Genomic DNA, 27,205 nt, shown 5'->3' with positions numbered 1-27,205 from the left:
CTTATCACTACAAGAGACCCACTTCAAACTTTTAACGAGATGGTATTATACCCCTGTAAGACTCCATAGAATCAACCCTGACAATTTTCCGCTCTGTTGGAGGGGTTGTGGAAGGCCAGGAAATATTTTGCATATATTTTGGCAATGTCCCAAAATTGTTCCCTTTTGGAGAAAGGTTTCAAATCTTATCGATTTTATCTTAGGAACGAGACTTATTTTGTCTCCTCGTCTGGCCCTTCTTTCTCTAGACGCTGACAAAATTGACCCTACTAACAGGCTGTTGATTATGCACATTTTACTAGTCTCCAAACACAATATCGCTTTCCTTTGGAAAAATTCAAAACCTCCACAAATTAACGATATTATAGACAAAATTAGCCTTCATCATTCCTTTGAACTGAAATTTGCACATATGCATGATCAATTTGCCAAACATGCTAGGAAATGGTCTAGATGGCTGGAGCTGTTCTCTTAAGGTCTTCAACCAGAGTGCGCCTGCCTAGGCCCCTTTGGGGTTTAGGTCTTTGGCTTGGAACAAATTTTTAATATATTATATGCTTAAATACTTACCTTTGTAATAGTTCATTGTATAATATGCTTCTGCATTAACATGTTACATTTTATGTATTCTTTACATTTGGACATTGTTGTCCTTCCTCTTTTCTTTCCTTCCCTCCCCTACACCTTCTTCCCCATTTATTAAAACTCCAATAAAACGTTTGGAAAACAAAGTATGATTGCTCCATTAAGCCAGCTGCACAAATCCAAGAATTATAGGTCGTAGTTAGCTCACAATATGCAGCCTTACTACTGGGTCTTCTGACAGGAGCAACCTTTCTCCTAGGCAAGGTCGCTCAGGTCAAGTAGTCAGATGGAGCAGGGTTTTCAGATCCTTACAAATGTAAATGTTTTCTGAGATCTACAGAGCAACGTCCAGTTAAGTGTGCAACTTTGTGCAAATTTTCTCAACAGTATAAACAAAAAAAAAGTTATGTAAACCAGAGTTTATATAAAAAAAAATTTGTATTTTGTATAGCACATTTGTATTAATAAAAAAATTAACGATTGTCACCCTAATACCAGAATTTCTCTAGTTTCACTTCAAACTCCGAAGTTATAATCAGAATTAAAAAAAAATAATCTTTAATCTTAACTATATAATCAAGTAAATGATTTATGGCAAAGGAGCCTAAAAATAGGCCCAAAAAGGCACAAGAATGCTTGAAGTCCTTCAAAATACATAATTTTTTGAGTTTCTTAGGGAAGGCATTGCTTCGCTCACATTCTGATCAAGTCGGCGGTAACCAGTGTTCTTTGAGCAGAGACCTTCGCGCCATCTCCTTCTCTGGATGAAAAGATATATCTGCAAAAGAAGAAAAACAAATTAGCATCTGTATCACAAATTAAAGTAAAATAAAAGGAATGATGTCATCAATAGACCTATATGCCTAGTAAATACTTGTGTTCCCCGGTTAATAAGGCTGGAGAATCTTTCCTTATACCTCTGCACTGAGCCGATCCTCTGTTACTAGAGAGGTGTATAAACAGAGGTTGTGCTTCCAGCAACATGATAGTCTAAGAACGGGACAGAACAATCATGTAGACAGGCCTAAAGGGCCTGTTACACATAGCGATATCGCTAGCAATATCGCTGTAACGTCACTCGTTTTGTGACGTAGCAGCGATATCGCTATGTCTGATACTTACCTCCGACTGGCTCCCCCGCTGGCTATCGCTGATCGCACGAGAACGTCCTGGGCCGTTTCTTCTCGGCGCTTCTTTCTGGGCTTCCTGTAGCGCCAACAAGCGACACGTGGACAGGATCGCCACGTCTGACAGGCAAGTAGTGACCCCCGACCACTGCTATGTCGCTGGTGAGATCTGCCTGTGTGGCAGCTCACTAGCGACCACTTAGCGATGCACCAGCGATCCATATCGTTGTCGGGATCGCTGGTGCATCGCTAAGTGTAACGGTACCCTTGCACATACCATTTTTGAGGGCTGTAATAAAGGCCCAGTATAGAGACCCAACTGATTATATACCTATCAGCAGTTGGAGGTCACAGCTTGAGCCACCATGCTGATTGTCCAAGAGCCAATTCAGATCTCTGCCCCCCAAAAAGCAGGGTGTCAGGAGGCTGGGGAGCAGTGCAATCCTGTTAAACATGAGTAAACATTTAACAGCACAGAATCGGCCAATCTAAATGGACGTGTATGATCTATTGACAAACTTTGTGGCCTTTTACATAGACGAACCATTATATTCAACATTGAGTGGTTACATTTTTTTTCCATTGCATTCTGTCAGCCATAAAACAAACTAAAGGAATAAAAGCCATGATGATTAGTTCCAAACATGTACAATGAAAGAGGATTTAAAAAAAAAATACACACCCTTCGTTTGTTATGATAGGCAATGTACACTACAGCGATTAAAGACGCTATTACAACCAAGTGCAGGAAGAAGTGACTATCTTCATCTGAGTCTGAATCATTGTTGACTTTTATCTCGTAGTCATTGGAATTTTCGTCATAATCTGTGTCAGCAGGATCTTGATCACTCTTGTCTGGCATAATTACATCATCGCTTGCCAAGCGGTCATTCTCCTTATCTGTTTCCTCATAGTCCGTGTCTGGATAGTCCTCATCCTCTGATTCAGTGGCAGATGGCAGGGTGGTAATGACATTGCTTTTGCCATCAGGTATTAAGTTGTCTTCTACAGACGTGCTTTCAGTTGTCTCCGCTTCAGTAGTTGCTTTAAGTTTTAGAAGCTTAGTGACAAAGGCAGAAGTCACAGCGCCCTTGCCCACAGCCTGTGTGGTGCTGGCATTTGCCGCAAGTGTTGGTGGAACCTTCTGACCAGGAGTTGTTTTGGTGGCAACGGTCGTAGTAGCAGCGACGGTGGTGGCATTATTGGCATGATTTTTACTTTCATTTTTAGGTACAGTCGTCAAACTTGTAATGTTACTAGATGCACCACTGCTCAGCGTGCTCACAGAGTCTGGGGGTGTCGTTTTACCTTGAAGAGGAAAAAAAAAATTGATATAATTTGTCATAAAATATGCATGTTAACTCTTAACTTAGTAATTGACGTCATCTTCTCAGCTTATTACATTTTTTACCTTTTTCTAAGATATATTTGCCAGAAATCTGATGCAAACTTGCACCCAGAGACTGTTTTACATCATTTACGACATTTAAACATTTGTGGCGCTTCGTTTGATAAGCGCACTTGGCTGTACGTGTTGCGACAACGCACCAAGATTTTAGCACGTTTCTGACACAAAGCAAGTCCGTAATCGGTGGCATAAACTATGGCTACATGTGCACTTGTGTTCTTGGGAAAGGACGGATTCAACTAATGTCCAAAACTGATCACTCAATAAGTGAAGTAAATAGGAAAAGGGGGCTTCATTGATTATGGCGTTTCTGGGTTCTGCTAGGTGCCAGTTATTAGAACAAAACAAAAACAAAGTACTCATGATGCACTCTTATTCTAAAACCAGGCACAACCAAGCTGGCCTCCATGAATAGGGACCATGGAAGTCTGCACCTGTATAATATGGATGATAAGAGTAGTCTACGTGTTAGACACTTTCTAAATCAACCCTGATGTTTTGAAGTGACTGACAGCTGATTTATGCCATCACATAGTGAGAGACCGATCACTCCGACAGCAAGTCATGGAGAAGGCTACTTTCACACATCAGTTTTTTGCCGTCAGGCAGGATCCGGCTATTTTTAGAAAAAACGGATCCGGCATAAATTTTGGAGAACTGTAGAAACGGATCCGTTTTTTTGCTGGATCCGTCTAGCAGGTTATATCTGTTCCTGGGGGCTGGCCAATTGGATCTGAGCATGCGCAGACTTAAAAAAAAAACGGATCCGGTGGCTGGATCCGTCTTTTTCTGGATCCGGCGCATTCCGGCGCCCATAGACTTTCATTGTAGCAAAAAGCTGGAAGCGCCGGATCCGGCGCTTCCGGCTTTTTCGCCGGAGACAAAAAACATTACAGTAGCCGTTTTTTCCAGACGCCGGAATGAGACAAGTTGCCGGATCCGGCAAAAAACGGATGAAACGCAATGCCATCCGGCACGATCCGGCGCTAATGCAAGTCAATGGGGAAAAACTGGATCCGGCATTGCATTTTGCCGGATCCGGTTTTACAAAAAAAAGCCGGATCGCGCCTGAAGGCAAAAAACTGATGTGTGAAAGAGGCCGAAGCCACCACACACCTGCTGTTGCAGTCGTCGCCTGCGTTGAGCCACAGCTGCCTAAGGCTGTGTGCACACGATGCAGATTTGCAGCGGATCTGCAGCGGATTTTACCACTCAGAAACATTGCATATCCGCATTGTGATGTACAGTAGCCTTAAAATCAATGAAAAAAAAAACCGCTGTGCAGACGCTGCGGATTTTTCCGCGGTACAAAATCCTCAGCATGATACTTCTTTTGTGCGGTTTTCCATCTCCCCTGTCACCAAATCCGCAGGGGGAAAACCGCAGGAAAAAATGGAAGAAAAATGCAGGTCATTTGACCTGCGGATTTCTTCCATTCTGAGCGGAAAAATCCGCAGGGCCAAAAAGTCCGTCTGCACTCAGCCTAAATGTGTAATTTCTTCAGAAATACCATTTCAGAGTAAAACAGGCTAAAATGATGAGCCAGAGATGGATTCATGCTGCCCGTCAGCAGTAAGAACTCTAGAACAGCCCTTTTATTATACAGGTATCTATCCATATGTGGATTTTGAAACACATAGGATTCATATTCTGGAAAAACAACTCCATAGCTTCCTTCTAGATAGAGCAGTGAGCATTTTTACTAAGCAAAATGAACTGGCTTTAATTCTATATAAAAGCCCATAAAAGTCAGTAGAAAAAGCTGTGTGGAAACTTATGGAAAAAAAAATGCAACATGAAATACTGACAACCAAGTCAGAGTGTTGAATAGAAGTATTCATGACAGATGGCTGAGTAAGTCACAGGACAACACTTGTTCAGATCCACACAGACATGTTCTGCATCAAGTTTGTTTCATACCAATAGAAAAGGAAAAAAAAATGGTTATTTGAGCACTTGGCTGGTACAGCAAGAAGAGAAACCTGAATAATAAGCCTTGTGCACGGAGCTTGTGCAGTAAGTCCCTGCACTCCACTGAGTAAGAAACAGGGTGGTCATTATAGACCGGAAGAACCCTGCAGAGGTGGGTGGATCGCTATATGCCCTACCGTTTCTATGCCAAGCACAAGGATTTAATGAGACATTTGTGACAGAATGGACCATAATCTGGAGATAAACTTCCTATCAGGCTCTTAAAGGAATAGTTGTCAGAACATGGGACTCCCCTTAGATGCGGGAAGACCCCACTGCATGGACATTCATCTGAATGACTGACACTACACGAGGAGATCACCAGCAAATGGCCGCCTGACTAGCTGATTACAACTGCATCTCTCATATTAGAAGGTCATGTGATGTACAGTCTCCTCTCCTCCGGACCGTGGGTATCATCCGCAATTGTTCTGCTTACTTTTCGCATGGTGTGCACAGCCACATGCGGGAAATAAGCGGAACAATGCATTCCTATGGGTGCGGGATCGCCGCGATTCCGCAAAATTAATGAGTATGCTGCAGTTTTTACTGCGAAGCGATTCCGCCGCGGTAAAAACCGCAGCATTAGCACAGCATTGCGGAATCCCATAGGAATGCATGGGATGCTTATTTTTCGCGGCAAAATCGCGCGATTAAAACCGCCGCGGAAACGTGAAAAAAACGCCACGTGTGAACTCAGCCTAAAGGACTGTTCCTGCGTCATGGTGAAGACGACATAAGCACTTGGTTCTACCAGATGACAAGTCTTGCACAGCAGGAATCCTGAGCACTCTGTACGTGTGAATAACACAGGTCAACGAAAAAAATTTTTTTTTCTGGTGTCCAAAATATTTTAATGAATTTGGGGTATTTTTGGGGTGCTGATTCTGAATATGTCATCAGTTTTGCCAGATTGGCTCAAGTTTTTGAGATTTTTGGTATCTTATTTATAGCACTTGTTGGTAAATGCGACGCATCATCTCATTAATTTCTTTGGATTAGTACTTGAACTGAGCAGTTCTCAATATAGTTTTGTGTTAATTAGTGTTCTAAAAGTTTGTTCATAGCTTGATTTTTGCACTAACTTTATGTTGTTGTCTGTTTTCCAGTGAAAAGCATGAACTCATCATGAAGAAGTTGTCTTAACGATCCAGACTCATTCTGTTACATTTGTGGTGAATATACACTGCCAAAACATAGAAGAAACATAACAGACTTCGTAAAAAAAGTGTATTTTGCCTATTTTGGGGTTATGCTTGGGGACCAAGACAAGTTTTGGGCACCACACATAGTGTGCAAAGCATGTATCGAATTATTACGAAAATGGAGCAAAGGACAAAGAAAAAGCTTCAAATTTGGTGTTCCAATGGTGTGGAGAGAGCCAAAAAATCATCATGATGACTGTTATTTCTGTGCAGTGCAAGTGCAAGGATTCAATAAGCATAAGAAACGAAAATGGGAGTAACATGGAATCTGCAAGAAGGCCTGTCCCTCATTGTGAAGATGTGCCTGTACCTGTGTTTACCATAAATAACAGTCATCATGATGATTTTTTGGCTCTCTCCACACCATTGGAACACCAAATTTGAAGCTTTTTCTTTGTCCTTTGCTCCATTTTCGTAATAATTCGATACATGCTTTGCACACTATGTGTGGTGCCCAAAACTTGTCTTGGTCCCCAAGCATAACCCCAAAATAGGCAAAATACACTTTTTTTACGAAGTCTGTTATGTTTCTTCTATGTTTTGGCAGTGTGTATTCACCACAAATGTAACAGAATGAGTCTGGATCGTTAAGACAACTTCTTCTTGATGAGTTCATGCTTTTCACTGGAAAACAGACAACAACATAAAGTTAGTGCAAAAATCAAGCTATGAACAAACTTTTAGAACACTAATTAACACAAAACTATATTGAGAACTGCTCAGTTCAAGTACTAATCCAAAGAAATTAATGAGATGATGCGTCGCATTTACCAACAAGTGCTATAAATAAGATACCAAAAATCTCAAAAACTTGAGCCAATCTGGCAAAACTGATGACATATTCAGAATCAGCACCCCAAAAATACCCTAAATTCGATGAAATATCTTTGGCACCAAAAATGCTGTTGACCAGTGTAATAGGTGCAGGAATGTCCTCCATCAAGTTTGCCTTGACTACCACATCACAACAACCGGCCATTACCTGGAACAAGCAAGTACACATTACTCCATTACTAAAGAAACCCGCTCTCGACCCATCCTGCACAAACAACTACAGACCAGTCTCCAATCTCCCCTTCATCTCTAAACTTTTGGAGCGCCTAGTTTACTCCCGCCTTACCCGTTACCTCTCCACTCACTCCCTTCTAGACCCACAGTCCGGCTTCCGCCCCCTACATTCGACTGAAACTGCACTCAGCAAAGTGACCAATGACCTTCTGACAGCAAAACGTAATGGTGACCACTCTCTGCAGCTTTCGATACTGTTGACCACCATCTCCTACTCTCTAGGCTCCAGTCACTAGGCATTAAGGACACTGCTCTCTCCTGGTTCTCTTCCTATCTCTCTGACCGTTCCTTCAGTGTTTTGTTCTCTGGCTCCACTTCATCTCCTCTTCCTCTTGCTGTCGGGGTACCTCAGGGCTCAGTCCTTGTCCCCCTTCTCTCTACACAGTCCCAATTGGACAGACCATCAGCAGATTTGGCTTTCAATACCATCTTTATGCTGATGACACACAACTATACACGTCTTCCCCCGACCTTACCCCCTCTGTACTACAGAACGCCAGTGACTGTCTGTCTGCAGTCTCCAATATCATGTCCACTCTCTATCTGAAACTCAACCTCTCCAAAACTGAACTACTTCTGCTCCCGCCATCTACTAACCTCCCTAAATCGGACATTTCGCTCTCCGTGGGTGATACCACAATAACACCCCGGCAGCAGGCGCGCTGTCTAGGCGTTATGTTTGCAACCAATCTCTCCTTCACATCCCATATACAATCTCTTGCCCGCTCTTGCCGCTTACACCTAAAGAACATCTCTAGAATCCGCCCTTTTCTCACCATGGAAACAAAACCCTCACTGTAGCATTGATCCACTCCCGCTTGAATTACTGCAACGCTCTATTAATTGGCCTCCCCGTCACTCGACTATCCCCTCTCCAGTCGAATACTTAATGCAGCAGCCAGGGTTGTCGATCTGGCTAATCGGTACTCGGACGTGTCCTCTCTTCGTCAGTCGTTACACTGGCTGCCCATTCATTATAGGATCCAATTCAAAGTACTTGATCTCTCCCACAAAGCGCTCCACGGTGCGGCACCCCCCTACATCTCCTCCCTCATTTCTGTCTATCGGCCTAGCCGATCGCTGCGCTCTGCAAACGACTTTTGACTAACCTCTGCACTAATCCGTACCTCCCACTCCCGACTCCAAGACTTCTCCCGTGCTGCTCCTATCCTCTGGAATGCTCTACCCCAAGAAATTAGGACTAACCACAATTTGCATAGTTTTAGGCGCTCCCTCAAAACACATTTGTTCAGAGTGGCTTATCACGTTCACTAATCAAAGTCATTCTATGTGTAAATGTGCGTGTGTAGCCCATTCACTATATCCATCCATCCTTCACTCCCTCAAGATGGCTGGACCTTCATTGTAAATACATCATTGTAAATATACACCTGTACTTTGTATCTCCCTCACCTCATTGTAGATTGTAAGCTCTCACGAGCAGGGGCGGCTTATTTTGTCTTATTTTGCTTTAACCCCTTACCTACAATGGACGTAATATTCCGTCCATGTGACCCTGGACCCAATTCCCATGGACGGATTATTACGTCATAGCGATCAGCGGCGCCCACATAGTGAGCGCCGCTGATCGCGGCCGGGTGTCAGCTGATTATCACAGCTGACACCCGGCACAATGTGCCAGGGGCGTTCACGGACCGCCCCCGACACGTTAACCCCTTGCACACCGCGATCAAACACTATCGCGGTGTACCGGGGGTTAAAGGGAAGCATCGGCAGGGAGGGGGCTCCCTCCGTGCTTCCCTGAGCCCCCCACAGCAGCGCAATGTACAGCCTGCTGCGGGGGGCTCTTTCCCTGCAGGTCCCCGGATCCAAGATGGCAACGGGGACCTTCGGGGGCCTGCAGGGAGCTGGCTTCCTCATGCCTGCAAAGCGCAGGCAAGGAGGAAGCCTGCAGCACTGCCTGTGACAGATTGCTGATCTGTCACAAGACAGTGATGTCCCACCTGGGACAATGTAATAAAGTAAAAAAAAAAAGTAAAAATAATTAAAAAAAAACGCTAAATAAATTAAAAATATATATTCCCTAATAAATTCATTTTTTGGAAACAAAAAAAAAACACCAATAAAAGTACACATATTTGGTATCGCTGCGTCCGTAACGACCCGCCCTATAAAACTGTCCCATTAGTTAACCCCTTTAGCGAACCCCTTAAAAAATAAAAATAAAAAAGGAAGCAAAAAATAATGATTTATTATCATACCGCCGAACAAAAAGTGAAATAACGCGCGATCAAAAGGACGCATATAAATATCCATGGTACCGCTGAAAACGCCATCTTGTCCCGCAAAAAACGAGCCGCCATACAGCGTCATCCGCAAAAAAGTTATAGCTCGCAGAATAAAGCGATGCAAAAAGAATTATTTCTTATATAAAATTGTTTTCATTGCATAAAAGCGCCAAAACATAAAAAAACGACCTAAATGAGGTATCGCTGTAACCGTACTGACCCGAAGAATAAAACCGCTTTATCAATTTTACCGCAGGAGGAACGATGTAAACGCACCCCCCAAAAGAAATTCATGAAACGCTGGTTTTTGTTAATTCTGCGTCCCATAAATCGGAATAAAAAGCGATCAAAATATGTCACGTGCCCGAAAATGATACCAATAAAAACGTCAACTCGTCCCGCAAAAAATAAGACCTCACATGACTCGGGTCAAAATATGGAAAAATTATAGCTGTCAATATGATGGTGATGCAAAAACTATTTTTACAATAAAAAGCATCTTTTAGCGTGCGGACAGCTGCCAAATATAAAAACCGCCATAAATAGTAAATTAAACCCCCCCGTTATCACCCCCTTAGTTAAGGAAAAATAATAAAATTAAAAGAAAATGTATTTATTTCCATTTTCCCATTAGGGTTAGGGCTGAGATTAGGGTTGTGTTGGGGTTAGGGTTGGAGTTAGAATTGGGGGTTTCCACTGTTTGGGCACATCAGGTGCTCTCCAAATGCAACATGGCGTCGGATCTCAATTCCAGCCAATTCTGCGTTGAAAAAGTCAAATGGTGCTCCTTCCCTTCCAAGCTCTGCCATGCGCCCAAACAGTGTTTTACCCCCACATATAGGGCATCAGCCTACTCAGGACAAATTGCAAAATAACTTTTGGGGTCCAATTTCTCCTGTTACCCTTCGGAAAATAAAAAATTGGGGGCAAAAATATCATTTTTGTGGCAAAAAATGATTTTTTTATTTTCACGCCCGGGCGTTATAAACTTCTGTGAAGCACTTAGGGGTTCAAAGTGCTCACCACACATCTAGATAAGTTCCATGGGGGGGTCTAGTGTCCAAAATGGGGTCACTTGTTGGGAGTTTCAATAGTTTAGGTACATCAGGGGCTCTCCAAACGCACATGATACCCGCAGACCATTCCATCAAAGTCTGCATTCCAAAACGTCACTACTTCCCTTCCAAGCCCCGACGTGTGCCCATACAATAGTTTTCTCCCACATATGGGGTATCAGCGTACTCAAGACAAATTGGACAACAACTTTTGGGGTCCAATTTCTCCTGTTACCCTTGGGAAAATAAAAAAAATGGGGACTAAAAGATCATGTTTGTTGAAAAAATACGATTTTTTTATTTTCACACCAGGTCGTTATAAAATTCTGTGAAGCACTGGGGGGTTCAAAGTGCTCACCACACATCTAGATAAGTTCCTTAGGGGGTCTAGTTTCCAAAATGGGGTCATTTGTGGGGGGTTCCACTGTTTTGGTACATCAGGGGTTTTCCAATCGCGACATGGTGTCCGATCTCAATTCCAGCCAAAAAAAGTCAAATGGCGCAGCTTCCCTTCTGAGCTCTGCCATGCGCCCAAATAGTCGTTTACACCCACATATGGGGTATCAGCGTACTCAGGACAAATTGCACAATAACTTAGGGTTCTGTTACCCTTGGGAAAATAAAAATTGGGGGTGAAAAGATCATTTTTGTGGAAAAAATATGATTTTTTAATTGTACCGCTGTACCTTATAAACTTTTGTGAAGCCCCTGTGGGTTTAAAGTTCTCACCACATATCTAGATAAGTTACTTGGGGGGTCTAGTTTCCAACATGGGGTCACTTGTGGGGGGGGTTTCCACTGTTTAGGCACATCAGGGGCTCTCCAAATGTGACATGGCGTCCGATCTGAATTCAAGCCAATTTTGCATTGAAAAAGCCAAACGGCGCTCCTTCCATTCTGAGCTCTGCCATGCGCCGAAACAGTGGTTCCCCCCACATATCAGGTAACAGCGTACTCAGGACAAATTGCACAATAACTTTTCCAGTGCAATTTCTCCTGTTACCCTTGGTAAAATAAAAAAAAATTGAACCTGAAGTATTTTTTTTGTGAAAAAAAAGTTAATGTTCATTTTTTTTTAAATATTCAAAAAAAATTCCTGCGACGCACCTGAAGGGTTAATAAACTTCTTGAATGTGGTTTTGAGCACCTTAAGGGGTGCAGTTTTTAGAATGGTGTCACTTTTGGGTATTTTCTATCATACAGACCCCTCAAAGTGGCTTCAAATGTGATGTGGTCCCTAAAAATAAAATGGTGTTGCAAAAATGAGAAATCGCTGGTCAACTTTTAACCCTTATAACTTCCTAACAAAAAAAAAAAAATTGGGGTTCCAAAATTGTGCTGATATAAAGTAAACATGTGGGAAATGTTATTTATTAAGTTTTTTGTGTGCCGTATCTCTGTGATTTAAGGGCATAAAAATTCAAAGTTGGAAAATTGCGAAATTTTAAAAATTTTCGCCAAATTTCCATTTTTTTCACAAATAAACGCAAGTTATTTGAATGAAATTTTACCACTAACATGAAGTACAATATGTCACGAGAAAACAATGTCAGAATCACCAGGATCCATGGAAGCATTTCAGAGTTATTACCTCATAAAGGGACAGTGGTCAGAATTGTAAAAATTGGCCCGGTCATGAACGTGCAAACCACCCTTGGTAATGAAGGGGTTAATCATTGTATTGTTAACGTTGTTACTTATGGCTTGTGTTTTGAAACTGTTAAACTGTAAAGCGCTGCGGAATATGTTGGAGCTATATAAAGATTATTATTATTATAATTAAGTATACGTCTATTTTAACTGGCTCCATCATACAAGTCTCCTCCACTGAAAAGGCTCCCAGAAATACCTTATACTTTAATAGACAAGGTAAAGCAAATATGGCAACATCAAACAGAACACCAAATTATAATATCTGCCACAGAAATTTACCATAGAATAATAAGAAGGCACTAATAAGGTGCACATCATAGTGGGTATAGCCCAATAATAAAATAGAAATATTGGCATATATGATATAATAAGGTCCCAATAATAAATCCTCTGTCTAAGGGAATAAAATAAGCAAAAATACAGATTGAGCTACGATTTAACAGGGACCATAGAGAAAAGCGATAAACATAAAGCATGCAAATATCAAAGGAAATATGACAGACGAAGATACCGTATCCCACCCTAAATGTATCCCTGCCTAGCCGCAGAGGTTGGCTCCCCATCATACTCAAATTAATAATTCATTTTTATTTCTATAGCGCCGACATATTCCGCAGCACTTTACATTTCAGAGGGGACTTGTACAGACAATAGACATTACAGCATAACAATAATCACATAGATCATAACAGATACCAAGCGGAATGAGGGCCCTGCTCGCAAGTTTACAGTCTTTGAGGAAAGAGGTAGACACGAAAGGTGGGTGGTAACAGTTGCCCTGATTGTATGGACCAGCCATAATGTTAAGTGTGTAACAGTACAGACACAGAGGGCTAATGGATGCATAAAGCATGTGGGAACATGATGCAGGGAACCTGGTTATGGTAAAAACTTTTGGCTGTGCCACGCAGGGATAGATTAGGTTAATGTGTTGAGGCGGTAGGCCAGTCTGAATAAATGAGTTTTCAGGGCACGCTTAAAATTGTGGGGATTGGGGACTAATCGTATTGACCTGGGAAGTGCATTCCAAAGAATTGGCGCAGCACGTGTAAAGTCTTGGAAACGGGAGTGGGAGGTTCTGATTATTGTGGATGCTAACCTCAGGTCATCAGCAGAACGGAGGGCGCGGGTAGGATGGTATACTGAAACAAGGAAGGAGATGTAGGGTGGTGCTGAGCCATAGAGGGCTTTGTGGGTGAGGGTAATAAGTTTGTACTGGATTCTGGAGTGGATGGGTAGCCAGTGTAATGACTGGCACAAGGTAGAGGCATCTGTGTAACGATTGGCGAGGAATATGATCCTGGCAGCAGCATTCAAGACAGATTGGAGGGGGGAGAGTTTGGTAAGAGGGAGACCGATTAGAAGAGAGTTACAATAGTCAAGATGAGAATGAATAAGAGAAACAGAGTTTTTGCAGAGTCAAAAGAAAGAAAAGGTCGAATTCTAGAAATGTTTTTGAGGTGCAGATAACAAGAGCGAGCCAGTGATCGTATGTGAGGGACAAAGGAAAGCTCAGAGTCAAGTATGACCCCAAGACAGTGGGCATGTTGCTGGGGAGTAATAGTGGAACCACACATGGAAATGGCAATGTCTGGTATAGGTGCATTAGTTGAGGGAGGAAACACAAGGAGTTCAGTCTTTGACAGGTTCAGTTTCAGATATAGTGAGGACATGATGTTAGACACAGCGTTTAGACAATCGCTGGTGTTGTCTAGAAAGGCTGGCGTGATGTCAGGAGAAGAAGCGTATAATTGGGTGTCGTCAGCATAGAGATGGTACTGGAAACCAAATCTACTGATTGTTTGACCAATAGGGGCTGTGTACAAAGAGAAGAGGAGGGGGCCTACCCCCTGCACCCCACTTAACGTGGGCTGGTCCCAATATGTCATAGAGGACCTACGTTATTTAGGACTAGTGTACCGACGTCTAGTCTAAGTACAAGAGTAACTCACACAGAAGGTAAGCATCTCTTAAGGCATGACAAACCAAAGTGATCATGTAACACATGAAGCATACATTTGGACCAGCCTGCGTTGAATGGGGGTGCCAACCACTCTGGCTAGACAGGGATACATTTAGGGTGGAATAGGGCTTCTACTATGAATCATTTCATATTGATATATTTGTGTCTTTATTTTGAATTATCTTTTCTACTGGGACCATAACAAGTCATATAGCCCAATATTTTAATTTCATTATAGGGCTATGCACATTGTTATGATGTACCCCTTATGGGTGCTATCCAGTACCTTTTGATTATTTTACTGTAAATCTTATTTTTGCGGTTTATTTTCTTCAATATTAGCACGTGATCTTTTATAATAATTTGACGTATAAGGTTTTAGAAGGTATAGTTCAGTGAGCCCTTTCAGTGATTACATATACTGTGGTGTGGAACTAGACCTAGTCTGAACAGCTTTTGTCTCCTCCATCGCTTGTGTAGATAGGTGACATGGCACTTCTGCCATCATTATTTAGGTCATAGTATGCATGGACGTCACTCCCGTGAACAAGGCTCCGATTCCAGAACAAGCACGTACACTTTCGGTCCTGTGTCAGGAGACAACTGCATGAAGTATTAGATCTTCACATTTCCACGTCATTGGCACAGTCCTTACCTGCATACTAAAATAGGTCACAAATCACTGACTTGGCATTTACAGAATGGGGCAAACTGACATTCAGTCACTGGAGCAGAGCGGGTGGCATATATGGGCATGTGAATGGAAGCAATGAAATCCAACAAGCAGAACCACTCAAGTTTCCAAGTCTGAATCAGCACAATGGGGACAGTACACATCTGCCCTGCTGTGGTGACCGGATCGTTTGGGGACCTCTAATCCATTACAAATCAGTGATAGGATTAGTTATCCAACTTATGCTGGAAGGCCTCCCAGATAAAAGATCATTGTAATATTTTGCCAAGATTCCCACAATGGCACTACAGCAACACCTCGTGAGGGTTATTGGGCAGTCTCCGATCCGCAGCAAGTAAAAGGCGAACGATGGAAACTGGTCCCGACTCATTAATACTGGTCTTAAGTCTGGAACTAGAGTACATTTGTGTCTATTTACACCACCTTTGTAGCATTAACTATGTTGACTGTCAGCCGCACTTGATCACGTACGCCTCATGAAGCTCCACTTTCCAAACAGGTCTGAGGTTAAGAAGGCTGGTATAAGAACATTTGTTATGATGCAAGGTGCACTAAAATTTAGTCACATTTCAGTTTTACTCCAGAATTCTGTCAAAAAAGGCATGAATAAAGACCCACACGCTACACTTGCCCTTTCCATGGGACATGCAGCAATTTGAGGTAAATTGTGCTGCTTGGTTTGCAGTGGACACTACCACCACTAATCCACACCCTGCCAAATACTGACCACTATACATTACATATCTGAGGTAAAACGTTGCCATCGTCCTAGTCATTCGCCACATACCACTGCCAAGACTTAAGCAAAGCAGTTTTCACCCTAAACTTGGTATAAAACCTGTGCTAATAAGTATAGTAATTTTGTATACGCCAACCGAGCATGCACATGATAAGTAGTTGTCTATAGTCAGATTCAAAACATGGCGGATACGATGTGGCTAAGGCTAAGCTATCAACATTTGCAGACAGGAAATGCAGTGCATTACTGTAGCCAAGTGCCGTGAAAGCAATCTGCTGCTCCTATCGACCTGAGATACTGATTGTACATTTGGCCTACCAGTTTATATTACAAAACACATGAACATTTTGTACCCAACTTGCAAGAGAAAATGTTCATGAGTGAGTGGACTCAGTTTTCACCATCCTGCCACAAATTGTGTATGATTAGGATAGATGGGATACCCCCAAAGCTGTAGTCACATCATGATGTCCCATTTAATGCTGCCTTCGTGAAGAAAGTCTCCATAATACCAAGTTAGAGCTGCAGAAGACTTCAGAAGGACCCGGAGGTGGTAAACCTGGCCATGCGCATTGCATCTAGTAGACAGAAATCTGACTTTGTAAGATTTCAGGAAGTCACTATCAAATATTAACCGGTCACCAGGACGCCACTAAGGAGTGGAACAATTACATGTTCTAACAAGGCATAGCTGGTCAAAGTACAAGTTTATGTGAAATCGGACCATACAGCCTGTGGGTGTCATGGCTTACAGATTCCACCTGAACGACACGCTGCCATGTGATAGGCTAGAGAAGTCGTGGTAGCATATACTGATAAGATTCTGCACCCTGAGCCTAGAAGGAAGAATGGTGGAATAAGAGATCTTAAAATTGCACGAACTCCAGGCAGCCAGTAAAATGTAGAATCTTCAGGAGGTATGAAGCCACTTTTCACAGAACAAGAAAAATCACTAAAAAACAAGTTCCTGGGTGACCACTTGTGTGAGGACTCCTATTATCCTATGTGGTATTTCAAGGTACCTCAGTCTCTATTGTTCCAGACACTAAGTGACCATTGTTATGACTGAGTCACCGAGGAGTAAAAAACAAAACAAGCTCAGCCCAGAAAAACAGAGGTTGGAACCTAGCGGATTGCAGACCCCTAATCCTATCACACAACTAGCAGTAGCCGTGGAGTGTTCCTACGGTGATCCTAGACACCTCGTCACAGCCGGAGATCTACATAAGCCTAAAGAGAGAAAAGGGAAAAACTGACTGCCCCAGAGCAGACCCCAAAGCAATCGGCAGCCCCCAACATATAATGACGGTGAAGCAAGATGAAAACACTAACACAGATAGAAAGATAGGTTGAGCAAACGATGGGGCCCAAGCTAACTAAAAAGAACAGGATAGAAAAGCTGCTGTCTGCAATCCGAGAAAACCCTGCTAAAAATATTACCAACACAACTGATAAGCAAAAAGGACCCTGAAGTCACTAGACTTCAAACCCTATATCAGCACTCAGAATATTCTGGAAGCAGAGCAAAAGAGAACACTGATCAAGGAAAAAAGAATCCAGCACACCCCCCGGCCGGGGACGGCTGAACTCCAAAAAACAAGGTAAACAAAACCAAAACTAATAAGTTCAATAGCAGAGCAAAAACTTATCTTTGGGAAGCAGGAATCAGACTGTTCTCCAAGAATCCAGCAGAGAAATCACCAGCGACTCAGAAGGGCGTCGGCTGCCTTATATCCAGTCAGAAGTTCCCGTTACCCAGTCACCATCCACCTGATCAGGTGTTTGGTAATCAGCCTCACTACCTTCCTTCACCAGAAGAGGGAGATCCTCGGACACAAAAGATGAATGAACAGATGAGCTCACAACAGACCTTACAAACAAACCTTCCCATCACGTGCCTCCATCCCTTGTAGATTGTAAGTGCTGAACACCCAGATATCAGCTGATAATTCAATGTGTATGGGGGTCTCCCAACTCTCCCTGACAGATGTGTCAGGGAAGATAAGGGTCAGGATATTTGAATTTTTATATTCAGGAGATAGGCTGCTACAAGAGCAGTTTTGCACCACTCATCCCTTTGGAAATACATCAACGTTTAGTTTGGCAGACCATTCATGGGTATAGGGCAGTTGGGAATCTCTGCAGAAAGCAGATGGCCGAGCACTAATTTGGCCGTCATATGTGTATGACCAGCCCATGTCTTCGCAGGAAGGATCCCTTTCCTCTGTCAGAGTCTGTCATTGAGCAGTATCCATGTAAACCTCAGCTATGTACCATTAAATTAATGTATGAATACCTCTTTTCACCTTCATGTGTAACAGCACCTTACAATCAGGGCTGTGGAGTCGGTAAGCCAAACCTCCAACTCCTGAATTTCCATGACACTGACTCCACCAAAATGGGCTCCAACTCCGTCTCCACGACTGACTCCATAGCCCTGCTTACAATTACTAAGCTTTGGTAAAATCTCTTCCACTATGAGGGGAGAAAGGTAAAACTATACAACTCTGGTGGAGACTTATCTTCCCTGGGAACCAAAGAACGAGGCATTGAAGTTTATGAAGACCAATTCATCTTTCCATGACATCTTTGTGGGATGATGGCAACAGGTCATCAACCATATAAGATAATCGGCCGGTTCATCTGTCTTAGCTCCAATCTGTGGCTCGATTCACACGAGGTGATTACTTGCTGAATGACAGAGTCCTGTCCTGAATGGAGTGGAGCCGCCCATGGCTGACCTCCAATGCATTGATTTGTCTATAAGCCTGGTGGAGAAATCAGAGGTCAGCACTGCGCCATTTCCAACAGATCCATAAACAATGGTGTGGAGACAGAGTATGGACACCTGCTCTCTTTGGGATGAGGCCCTGCAGCGCACAGTTCCCAGAGCTGCATCAGAATCACTGGTGGTCCAATGGTCAGACCCCAACAATCAGGTTATCCCTCATCCCACGATTAGGGGATAAGTTCCAAACTTAGGAATAACCCCTTCACAATCAGACCGTTCTATAGAAACATCAGAATAGCCTCCAGCATGCCCTTTGTTTGCCAGTACCAGTCATAGGCAGCAGTGTCATCCACCAGACATACCAGAAAACATGCACCATATAATAACCAGGACTGCCACGTTTGGCCAGAGACAAGGAGACAGCTTCACTGATTAGGTCACCAAGCCACATCATGGAAATAATGGGTGGTCCAGCCAAATATAAAGAAGACCCCTCCATCTATGGAGTCTAGGTCTCACAGGGGAACATTACAAGGGGCCATCTTGGAGTATTGGTTGTATGCAGCACTCCTTATAATCAGAGGAGCTGACTTATACAGAACACTGCACTGTCAGGACTCACCAATGATGGATGTAGGGTCTATTTGCACTGTCACACAATATGAAGACACAGGAAAATACCATGCAGTTAGAGGATCACCTCAGCTCTTCATACAGATCACACAGGAGACCAGGACACTGCTCACGGGACACATGTCACATAAGTGACAGATCTTCATACAGATCACACACACAGGAGACAAGAGTGACCAGGACGCCATCACTCAGGGGGCACATCACACAAGTGACAGACCTTCATACATCACACAGGAGACCAGGACACCGCTCACGGGACACACGTCACACAAGTGACACTCTGATCCTCATACAGATCACACAGGGGCACACATCACACGGGACAGATCCTCATACAGATCACACAAGGTACAGATCCTCATACAGATCACACAAGGGACAGATCCTCATACAGATCACACAGGGGCACACATCACACAGGGGACAGATCCGCATACAGATCACACAAGGGACAGATCCTCATACAGATAACACAGGGGCACACATCACACAGGGGACAGATCCTCATACAGATCACACAGGGGACAGATCCTCATACAGATCACACAAGGGACAGATCCTCATACAGATCACACAAGGGACAGATCCTCATACAGATCACACAAGGGACAGATCCTCATACAGATCACACAGGGGCACACATCACACAGGGGACAGATCTTCATACAGATCACACAGGGGACAGATCCTCATACAGATCACACAGGGGCATACATCACACAGGGGACAGATCCTCATACAGATCACACAGGGGACAGATCCTCATACAGATCACACAGGGGACAGATCCTCATACAGATCACACAAGGGACAGATCCTCATACAGATCACACAGGGGCACACATCACACAGGGGACAGATCCTCATACAGATCACACAAGGGACAGATCCTCATACAGATCACACAGGGGGCACACATCACACAAGGGACAGATCCTCATACAGATCACACAAGGGACAGATCCTCATACAGATCACACAGGGGACAGATCCTCATACAGATCACACAGGGGACAGATCCTCATACAGATCAGACAAGGGACAGATCCTCATACAGATCACACAGGGGACAGATCCTCATACAGATCACACAGGGGCACACATCACACAGGGGACAGATCCTCATACAGATCAGACAAGGGACAGATCCTCATACAGATCACACAGGGGGCATACATCACACAGGGGACAGATCCTCATACAGATCACACGGGACAGATCCTCATACAGATCACACAGGGGGCACACATCACACAGGGGACAGATCCTCATACAGATCACACAGGGGCATACAGATCACACAAGGGACAGATCCTCATACAGATCACACAGGGGACAGATCCTCATACAGATAACACAGGGGCATACAGATCACACAAGGGACAGATCCTCATACAGATCACACAAGGGACAGATCCTCATACAGATCACACAAGGGCATACAGATCACACAAGGGACAGATCCTCATACAGATCACACAAGGGACAGATCCTCATACAGATCACACAGGGGCATACATCACACAGGGGACAGATCCTCATACAGATAACACAGGGGCATACATCACACAGGGGACAGATCCTCATACAGATAACACAGGGGAATACATCACACAGGGGACAGATCCTCATACAGATAACACAGGGGCACACATCACACAAGGGACAGATCCTCATACAGATCACACAGGGGCATACATCACACAGGGGACAGATCCTCATACAGATCACACAAGGGACAGATCCTCATACAGATCACACAAGGGACAGATCCTCATACAGATCACACAGGAGACAGATCCTCATACACATCACACAGGGGCATACAGATCACAGGGGACAGATCCTCATACAGATCACACAAGGGACAGATCCTCATACAGATCACACGGGACAGATCCTCATACAGATCACACAGGGGACAGATCCTCATACAGATCACACAAGGGACAGATCCTCATACAGATCACACAGGGGACAGATCCTCATACAGATCACACAGGGGCACACATCACACAGGGGACAGATCCTCATACAGATCACACGGGACAGATCCTCATACAGATCACACAGGGGACAGATCCTCATACAGATCACACAGGGGCATACATCACACAGGGGACAGATCCTCATACAGATAACACAGGGGCACACATCCTCATACAGATCAGACAAGGGACAGATCCTCATACAGATCACACAGGGGACAGATCCTCATACAGATCACACAAGGGACAGATCCTCATACAGATCACACGGGACAGATCCTCATACAGATCACACAAGGGACAGATCCTCATACAGATCACACAAGGGACAGATCCTCATACAGATCACACAAGGGACAGATCTTCATACAGATCACACAGGGGCATACATCACACAGGGGACAGATCCTCATACAGATAACACAGGGGCACACATCACACAAGGGACAGATCCTCAAACAGATCACACAGGGGCATACATCACACAAGGGACAGATCCTCAAACAGATCACACAGGGGCATACATCACACAAGGGACAGATCCTCATACAGATCACACAAGGGACAGATCCTCATACAGATCACACAGGGGCACACATCACACAGGGGACAGATCCTCATACAGATCACACAGGGGACAGATCCTCATACAGATCACACAGGGGACAGATCCTCATACAGATCACACAGGGGCATACAGATCACAGGGGACAGATCCTCATACAGATCACACAAGGGACAGATCCTCATACAGATAACACAGGGGCACACATCACACAGGGGACAGATCCTCATACAGATCACACAGGGGACAGATCCTCATATAGATCACACAGGGGACAGATCCTCATACAGATCACACAGGGTCATACATCACACAGGGGACAGATCCTCATACAGATCACACAAGGGACAGATCCTCATACAGATCACACAGGGGACAGATCCTCATACAGATCACACAGGGGCATACAGATCACAGGGGACAGATCCTCATACAGATCACACAAGGGACAGATCCTCATACAGATCACACGGGACAGATCCTCATACAGATCACACGGGACAGATCCTCATACAGATCACACGGGACAGATCCTCATACAGATCACACGGGACAGATCCTCATACAGATCAAACGGGACAGATCCTCATACAGATCACACAGGGGACAGATCCTCATACAGATCACACAAGGGACAGATCCTCATACAGATCACACAAGGGACAGATCCTCATACAGATCACACAGGGGACAGATCCTCATACAGATCACACAGGGGCACACATCACACAGGGGACACATCCTCATACAGATCACACAAGGGACAGATCCTCATACAGATCACACAAGGGACAGATCTTCATACAGATCACACAAGGGACAGATCTTCATACAGATCACACAGGGGCATACATCACACAGGGGACAGATCCTCATACAGATAACACAGGGGCACACATCACACAAGGGACAGATCCTCAAACAGATCACACAGGGGCATACATCACACAAGGGACAGATCCTCATACAGATCACACAGGGGACAGATCCTCATACAGATCACACAGGGACATACATCACACAGGGGACAGATCCTCATACAGATCACACAGGGGACAGATCCTCATACAGATCACACAGGGGACAGATCCTCATACAGATCACACAGGGGACAGATCCTCATACACATCACACAGGGGACAGATCCTCATACACATCACACAGGGGACAGATCCTCATACACATCACACAGGGGACAGATCCTCATACACATCACACAGGGGACAGATCCTCATACACATCACACAGGGGACAGATCCTCATACACATCACACAGGGGACAGATCCTCATACACATCACACAGGGGACAGATCCTCATACACATCACACAGGGGACAGATCCTCATACACATCACACAGGGGACAGATCCTCATACAGATCACACAAGGGACAGATCCTCATACAGATCACACAAGGGACAGATCCTCATACAGATCACACAGGGGACAGATCCTCATACAGATCACACAGGGGACAGATCCTCATACAGATCACACAAGGGACAGATCCTCATACAGATCACACAAGGGACAGATCCTCATACAGATCACACAGGGGCATACATCACACAGGGGACAAATCTCCATACAGATAACACAGGGGCACACATCACACAAGGGACAGATCCTCAAACAGATCACACAGGGGCATACATCACACAAGGGACAGATCCTCATACAGATCACACAGGGGACAGATCCTCATATAGATCACACAGGGGACAGATCCTCATACAGATCACACAGGGGACAGATCCTCATACAGATCACACAGGGACATACATCACACAGCGGACAGATCCTCATACAGATCACACAGGGGACAGATCCTCATACAGATCACACAGGGGACAGATCCTCATACAGATCACACAGGGGACAGATCCTCATACAGATCACACAGGGGACAGATCCTCATACACATCACACAGGGGACAGATCCTCATACACATCACACAGGGGACAGATCCTCATACACATCACACAGGGGACAGATCCTCATACACATCACACAGGGGACAGATCCTCATACACATCACACAGGGGACAGATCCTCATACACATCACACAGGGGACAGATCCTCATACAGATCACACAGGGGACAGATCCTCATACAGATCAGACAAGGGACAGATCCTCATACAGATCACACAGGGGACAGATCCTCATACAGATCACACAAGGGACAGATCCTCATACAGATCACACAAGGGACAGATCCTCATACAGATCACACAGGGGCATACATCACACAGGGGACAGATCTCCATACAGATCACACAGGGGCATACATCACACAGGGGACAGATCCTCATATAGATCACACAGGGGACAGATCCTCATACACATCACACAGGGGACAGATCCTCATACACATCACACAGGGGACAGATCCTCATATACATCACACAGGGGACAGATCCTCATACACATCACACAGGGGACAGATCCTCATACACATCACACAGGGGACAGATCCTCATACAGATCACACAGGGGACAGATCCTCATACAGATCAGACAAGGGACAGATCCTCATACAGATCACACAGGGGACAGATCCTCATACAGATCACACAAGGGACAGATCCTCATACAGATCACACAAGGGACAGATCCTCATACAGATCACACAGGGGCATACATCACACAGGGGACAGATCTCCATACAGATAACACAGGGGCACACATCACACAAGGGACAGATCCTCAAACAGATCACACAGGGGCATACATCACACAAGGGACAGATCCTCATACAGATCACACAGGGGACAGATCCTCATATAGATCACACAGGGGACAGATCCTCATACAGATCACACAGGGGACAGATCCTCATACAGATCACACAGGGACATACATCACACAGCGGACAGATCCTCATACAGATCACACAGGGGACAGATCCTCATACAGATCACACAGGGGACAGATCCTCATACAGATCACACAGGGGACAGATCCTCATACAGATCACACAGGGGACAGATCCTCATACACATCACACAGGGGACAGATCCTCATACACATCACACAGGGGACAGATCCTCATACACATCACACAGGGGACAGATCCTCATACACATCACACAGGGGACAGATCCTCATACACATCACACAGGGGACAGATCCTCATACACATCACACAGGGGACAGATCCTCATACAGATCACACAGGGGACAGATCCTCATACAGATCAGACAAGGGACAGATCCTCATACAGATCACACAGGGGACAGATCCTCATACAGATCACACAAGGGACAGATCCTCATACAGATCACACAAGGGACAGATCCTCATACAGATCACACAGGGGCATACATCACACAGGGGACAGATCTCCATACAGATAACACAGGGGCACACATCACACAAGGGACAGATCCTCAAACAGATCACACAGGGGCATACATCACACAAGGGACAGATCCTCATACAGATCACACAGGGGACAGATCCTCATATAGATCACACAGGGGACAGATCCTCATACAGATCACACAGGGGACAGATCCTCATACAGATCACACAGGGACATACATCACACAGCGGACAGATCCTCATACAGATCACACAGGGGACAGATCCTCATACAGATCACACAGGGGACAGATCCTCATACAGATCACACAGGGGACAGATCCTCATACACATCACACAGGGGACAGATCCTCATACACATCACACAGGGGACAGATCCTCATACACATCACACAGGGGACAGATCCTCATACACATCACACAGGGGACAGATCCTCATACACATCACACAGGGGACAGATCCTCATACACATCACACAGGGGACAGATCCTCATACAGATCAGACAAGGGACAGATCCTCATACAGATCACACAGGGGCATACATCACACAGGGGACAGATCCTCATACAGATCACACAAGGGACTCAGAACATCAGACAAGCATGATGGGAAATGTAGTCCTGTCCTCCTCCCCAGTCACAGTCTCCTAATACGAACAATATACAATCTTACTGTCTTCCATTTCTGGGCTGTCCGCAGTGACGGAGCCGGCGGTGAGCAGGAGTGCTAAGACAAGCAGCAGCCAGGAGCTCCCGAGACTCCGCGACGTCTTACTGGCGGCCATGATGAATGAGGAACTGGAAGGGTTGTGTTGGCACTGACAGATACTAGGATGCATGACGTCACAGACCGCGGCGTCTCTCTATCGTTCCTGAACGATCCGATACAAAGAGCCGGCTCCCCGCTGTGAACAAAATGAGCCGGCTCTGCAGGGAGAACCAGCCGGTTTTTTTTCTGGCGCCTGGCAGCAGCTTATCAGCCCCAGCTTACTGAAGCCTGACTGTGACTCATCTGGGGGAGGAGCAGTCAGGAGAGGGCTGTGAATAAATGCAGGGGAGTTAACCCCTCAGTCCCAAACATACACTGCCAGTTCCTCCATGGCATATATGGCATGGAGGGACTCAGCACATTGTCATCATCATCATCTGCAATGACCTGTGCGTTACCTTTAGTCCCAAATAAAGCTCCACTTTCCTGGCCCCTCATCCCTGGCGTATACATACAGTATATGATCTGTGTAGGAGGAGAGACTCCGCACATTGTTTGGTATATCATCTTCTCATAGTGTTAGGCCAGGTTCACATTGCGTTAATGGCCCTGCGTTCAACGGGATCCGTTACATAGCGGCACTAACGCACCCATTGGCCGCAATGCTACTAACGCATCCAAAATCAGCATGATGTGTTACTTCATGACGCCCCCCAAATGCTGCAGACCGCGTTCAAGGGTACGTCATGAAGTAACGCATCATGCCGATTTTGGATGCGTTAGTATCATTGCGGCCAAAGGGTGAGTTAATGCATCTGTTAGGCTAGTTTCACATTAGCGTTTACGGCCGCAGCGTCGGGCTGCGCACGGCCGCCGCTAAGCCCCGCCCCCTGCCGCACCTCCTCCGGTAGCTCCGCCTACGGACGCATGACGCTGCATGCGTCCTGCATCCCCAATCTTTAGCACTGGGGACGCAGGCCGTGCGCAGTATGCGTTTGGCGGCGCATGCGTCCTTTTGACGCTGCGCCGACCAGCGCCAAACGCAACAGGTTGCTGGGGCTGCGGCCGTAAACGCTAATGTGAAACTAGCCTAACATAGCGTTAGTGCCGCTATGTAACGGATCCCATTGAACGCAGGGCCAGGAGGATTCAGGACAACACTACAGGGAGGAGGATAGACGACGTCAGTTGTTGCTGCTAACGGCTCATACTCACTAGCGAGAGAGTCGCACAATTCTCGTGCGAGTCTCTCGCATGAAAATCTGGCACTGCCACCAGCACTCGGACCGGAGCGTGCGGCTACATGGCGGCAGTGTGCCAGGTTTCCATGCGAGAGACTCGCACGAGAATCGTGCGACTCTCTTGCTAGTGAGTATGAGCCCTAAAGGTACTGTCACACTTAGCGATGCACCAGAGATCCCGACCAGTGATATGACGCGGTCAGGATCGCTGGTGCATCGCTAAGTGGTCGCTAGTGAGCTGCCAAACAGGCAGATCTCACCAGCGACATAGCAGCGGTCGGGGGTCG

General features: G+C 45.1%; 1 protein-coding gene across 1 annotated transcript; it reads right to left on the bottom strand.

The window, feature by feature from the left end:
- Positions 1 to 278: 278 nt before the first annotated feature.
- CUNH5orf15 (chromosome unknown C5orf15 homolog) lies at positions 279 to 25,987 on the bottom strand. The gene is made up of 3 exons (XM_073573781.1): positions 25,642 to 25,987; positions 2,395 to 3,020; positions 279 to 1,363 (listed from the first exon to the last, which is right to left on the bottom strand). Exons 1-3 carry the CDS (start codon positions 25,805 to 25,807, stop codon positions 1,232 to 1,234), a joined length of 924 nt encoding a protein of 307 aa, XP_073429882.1. The 5' UTR covers positions 25,808 to 25,987; the 3' UTR covers positions 279 to 1,231.
- Positions 25,988 to 27,205: the final 1,218 nt, after the last annotated feature.

This window comes from Dendrobates tinctorius, unplaced genomic scaffold (genome assembly GCF_039654945.1).
Source record: "Dendrobates tinctorius isolate UK_male_01 unplaced genomic scaffold, ASM3965494v1 ptg000036l, whole genome shotgun sequence".
Taxonomy (NCBI): domain Eukaryota; kingdom Metazoa; phylum Chordata; class Amphibia; order Anura; family Dendrobatidae; genus Dendrobates; species Dendrobates tinctorius.
The sequence above is the reverse complement of the archived record's forward strand: the minus strand, read 5'-3'. Positions and strand labels throughout refer to the sequence as shown.

Coding starts and splice junctions, on each gene's coding strand:
- CUNH5orf15 (XM_073573781.1), bottom strand. CDS start 25,807: ATGCATCCTAGTATCTGTCAGTGCCAACACAACCCTTCCAGTTCCTCA. Junction 3,021..25,641: donor CAGCCCAGAAATGGAAGACA/GTAAGATTGTAT, acceptor TTCCTCTTCAAG/GTAAAACGACACCCCCAGAC. Junction 1,364..2,394: donor CCTATCATAACAAACGAAGG/GTGTGTATTTTT, acceptor CTTCTTTTGCAG/ATATATCTTTTCATCCAGAG.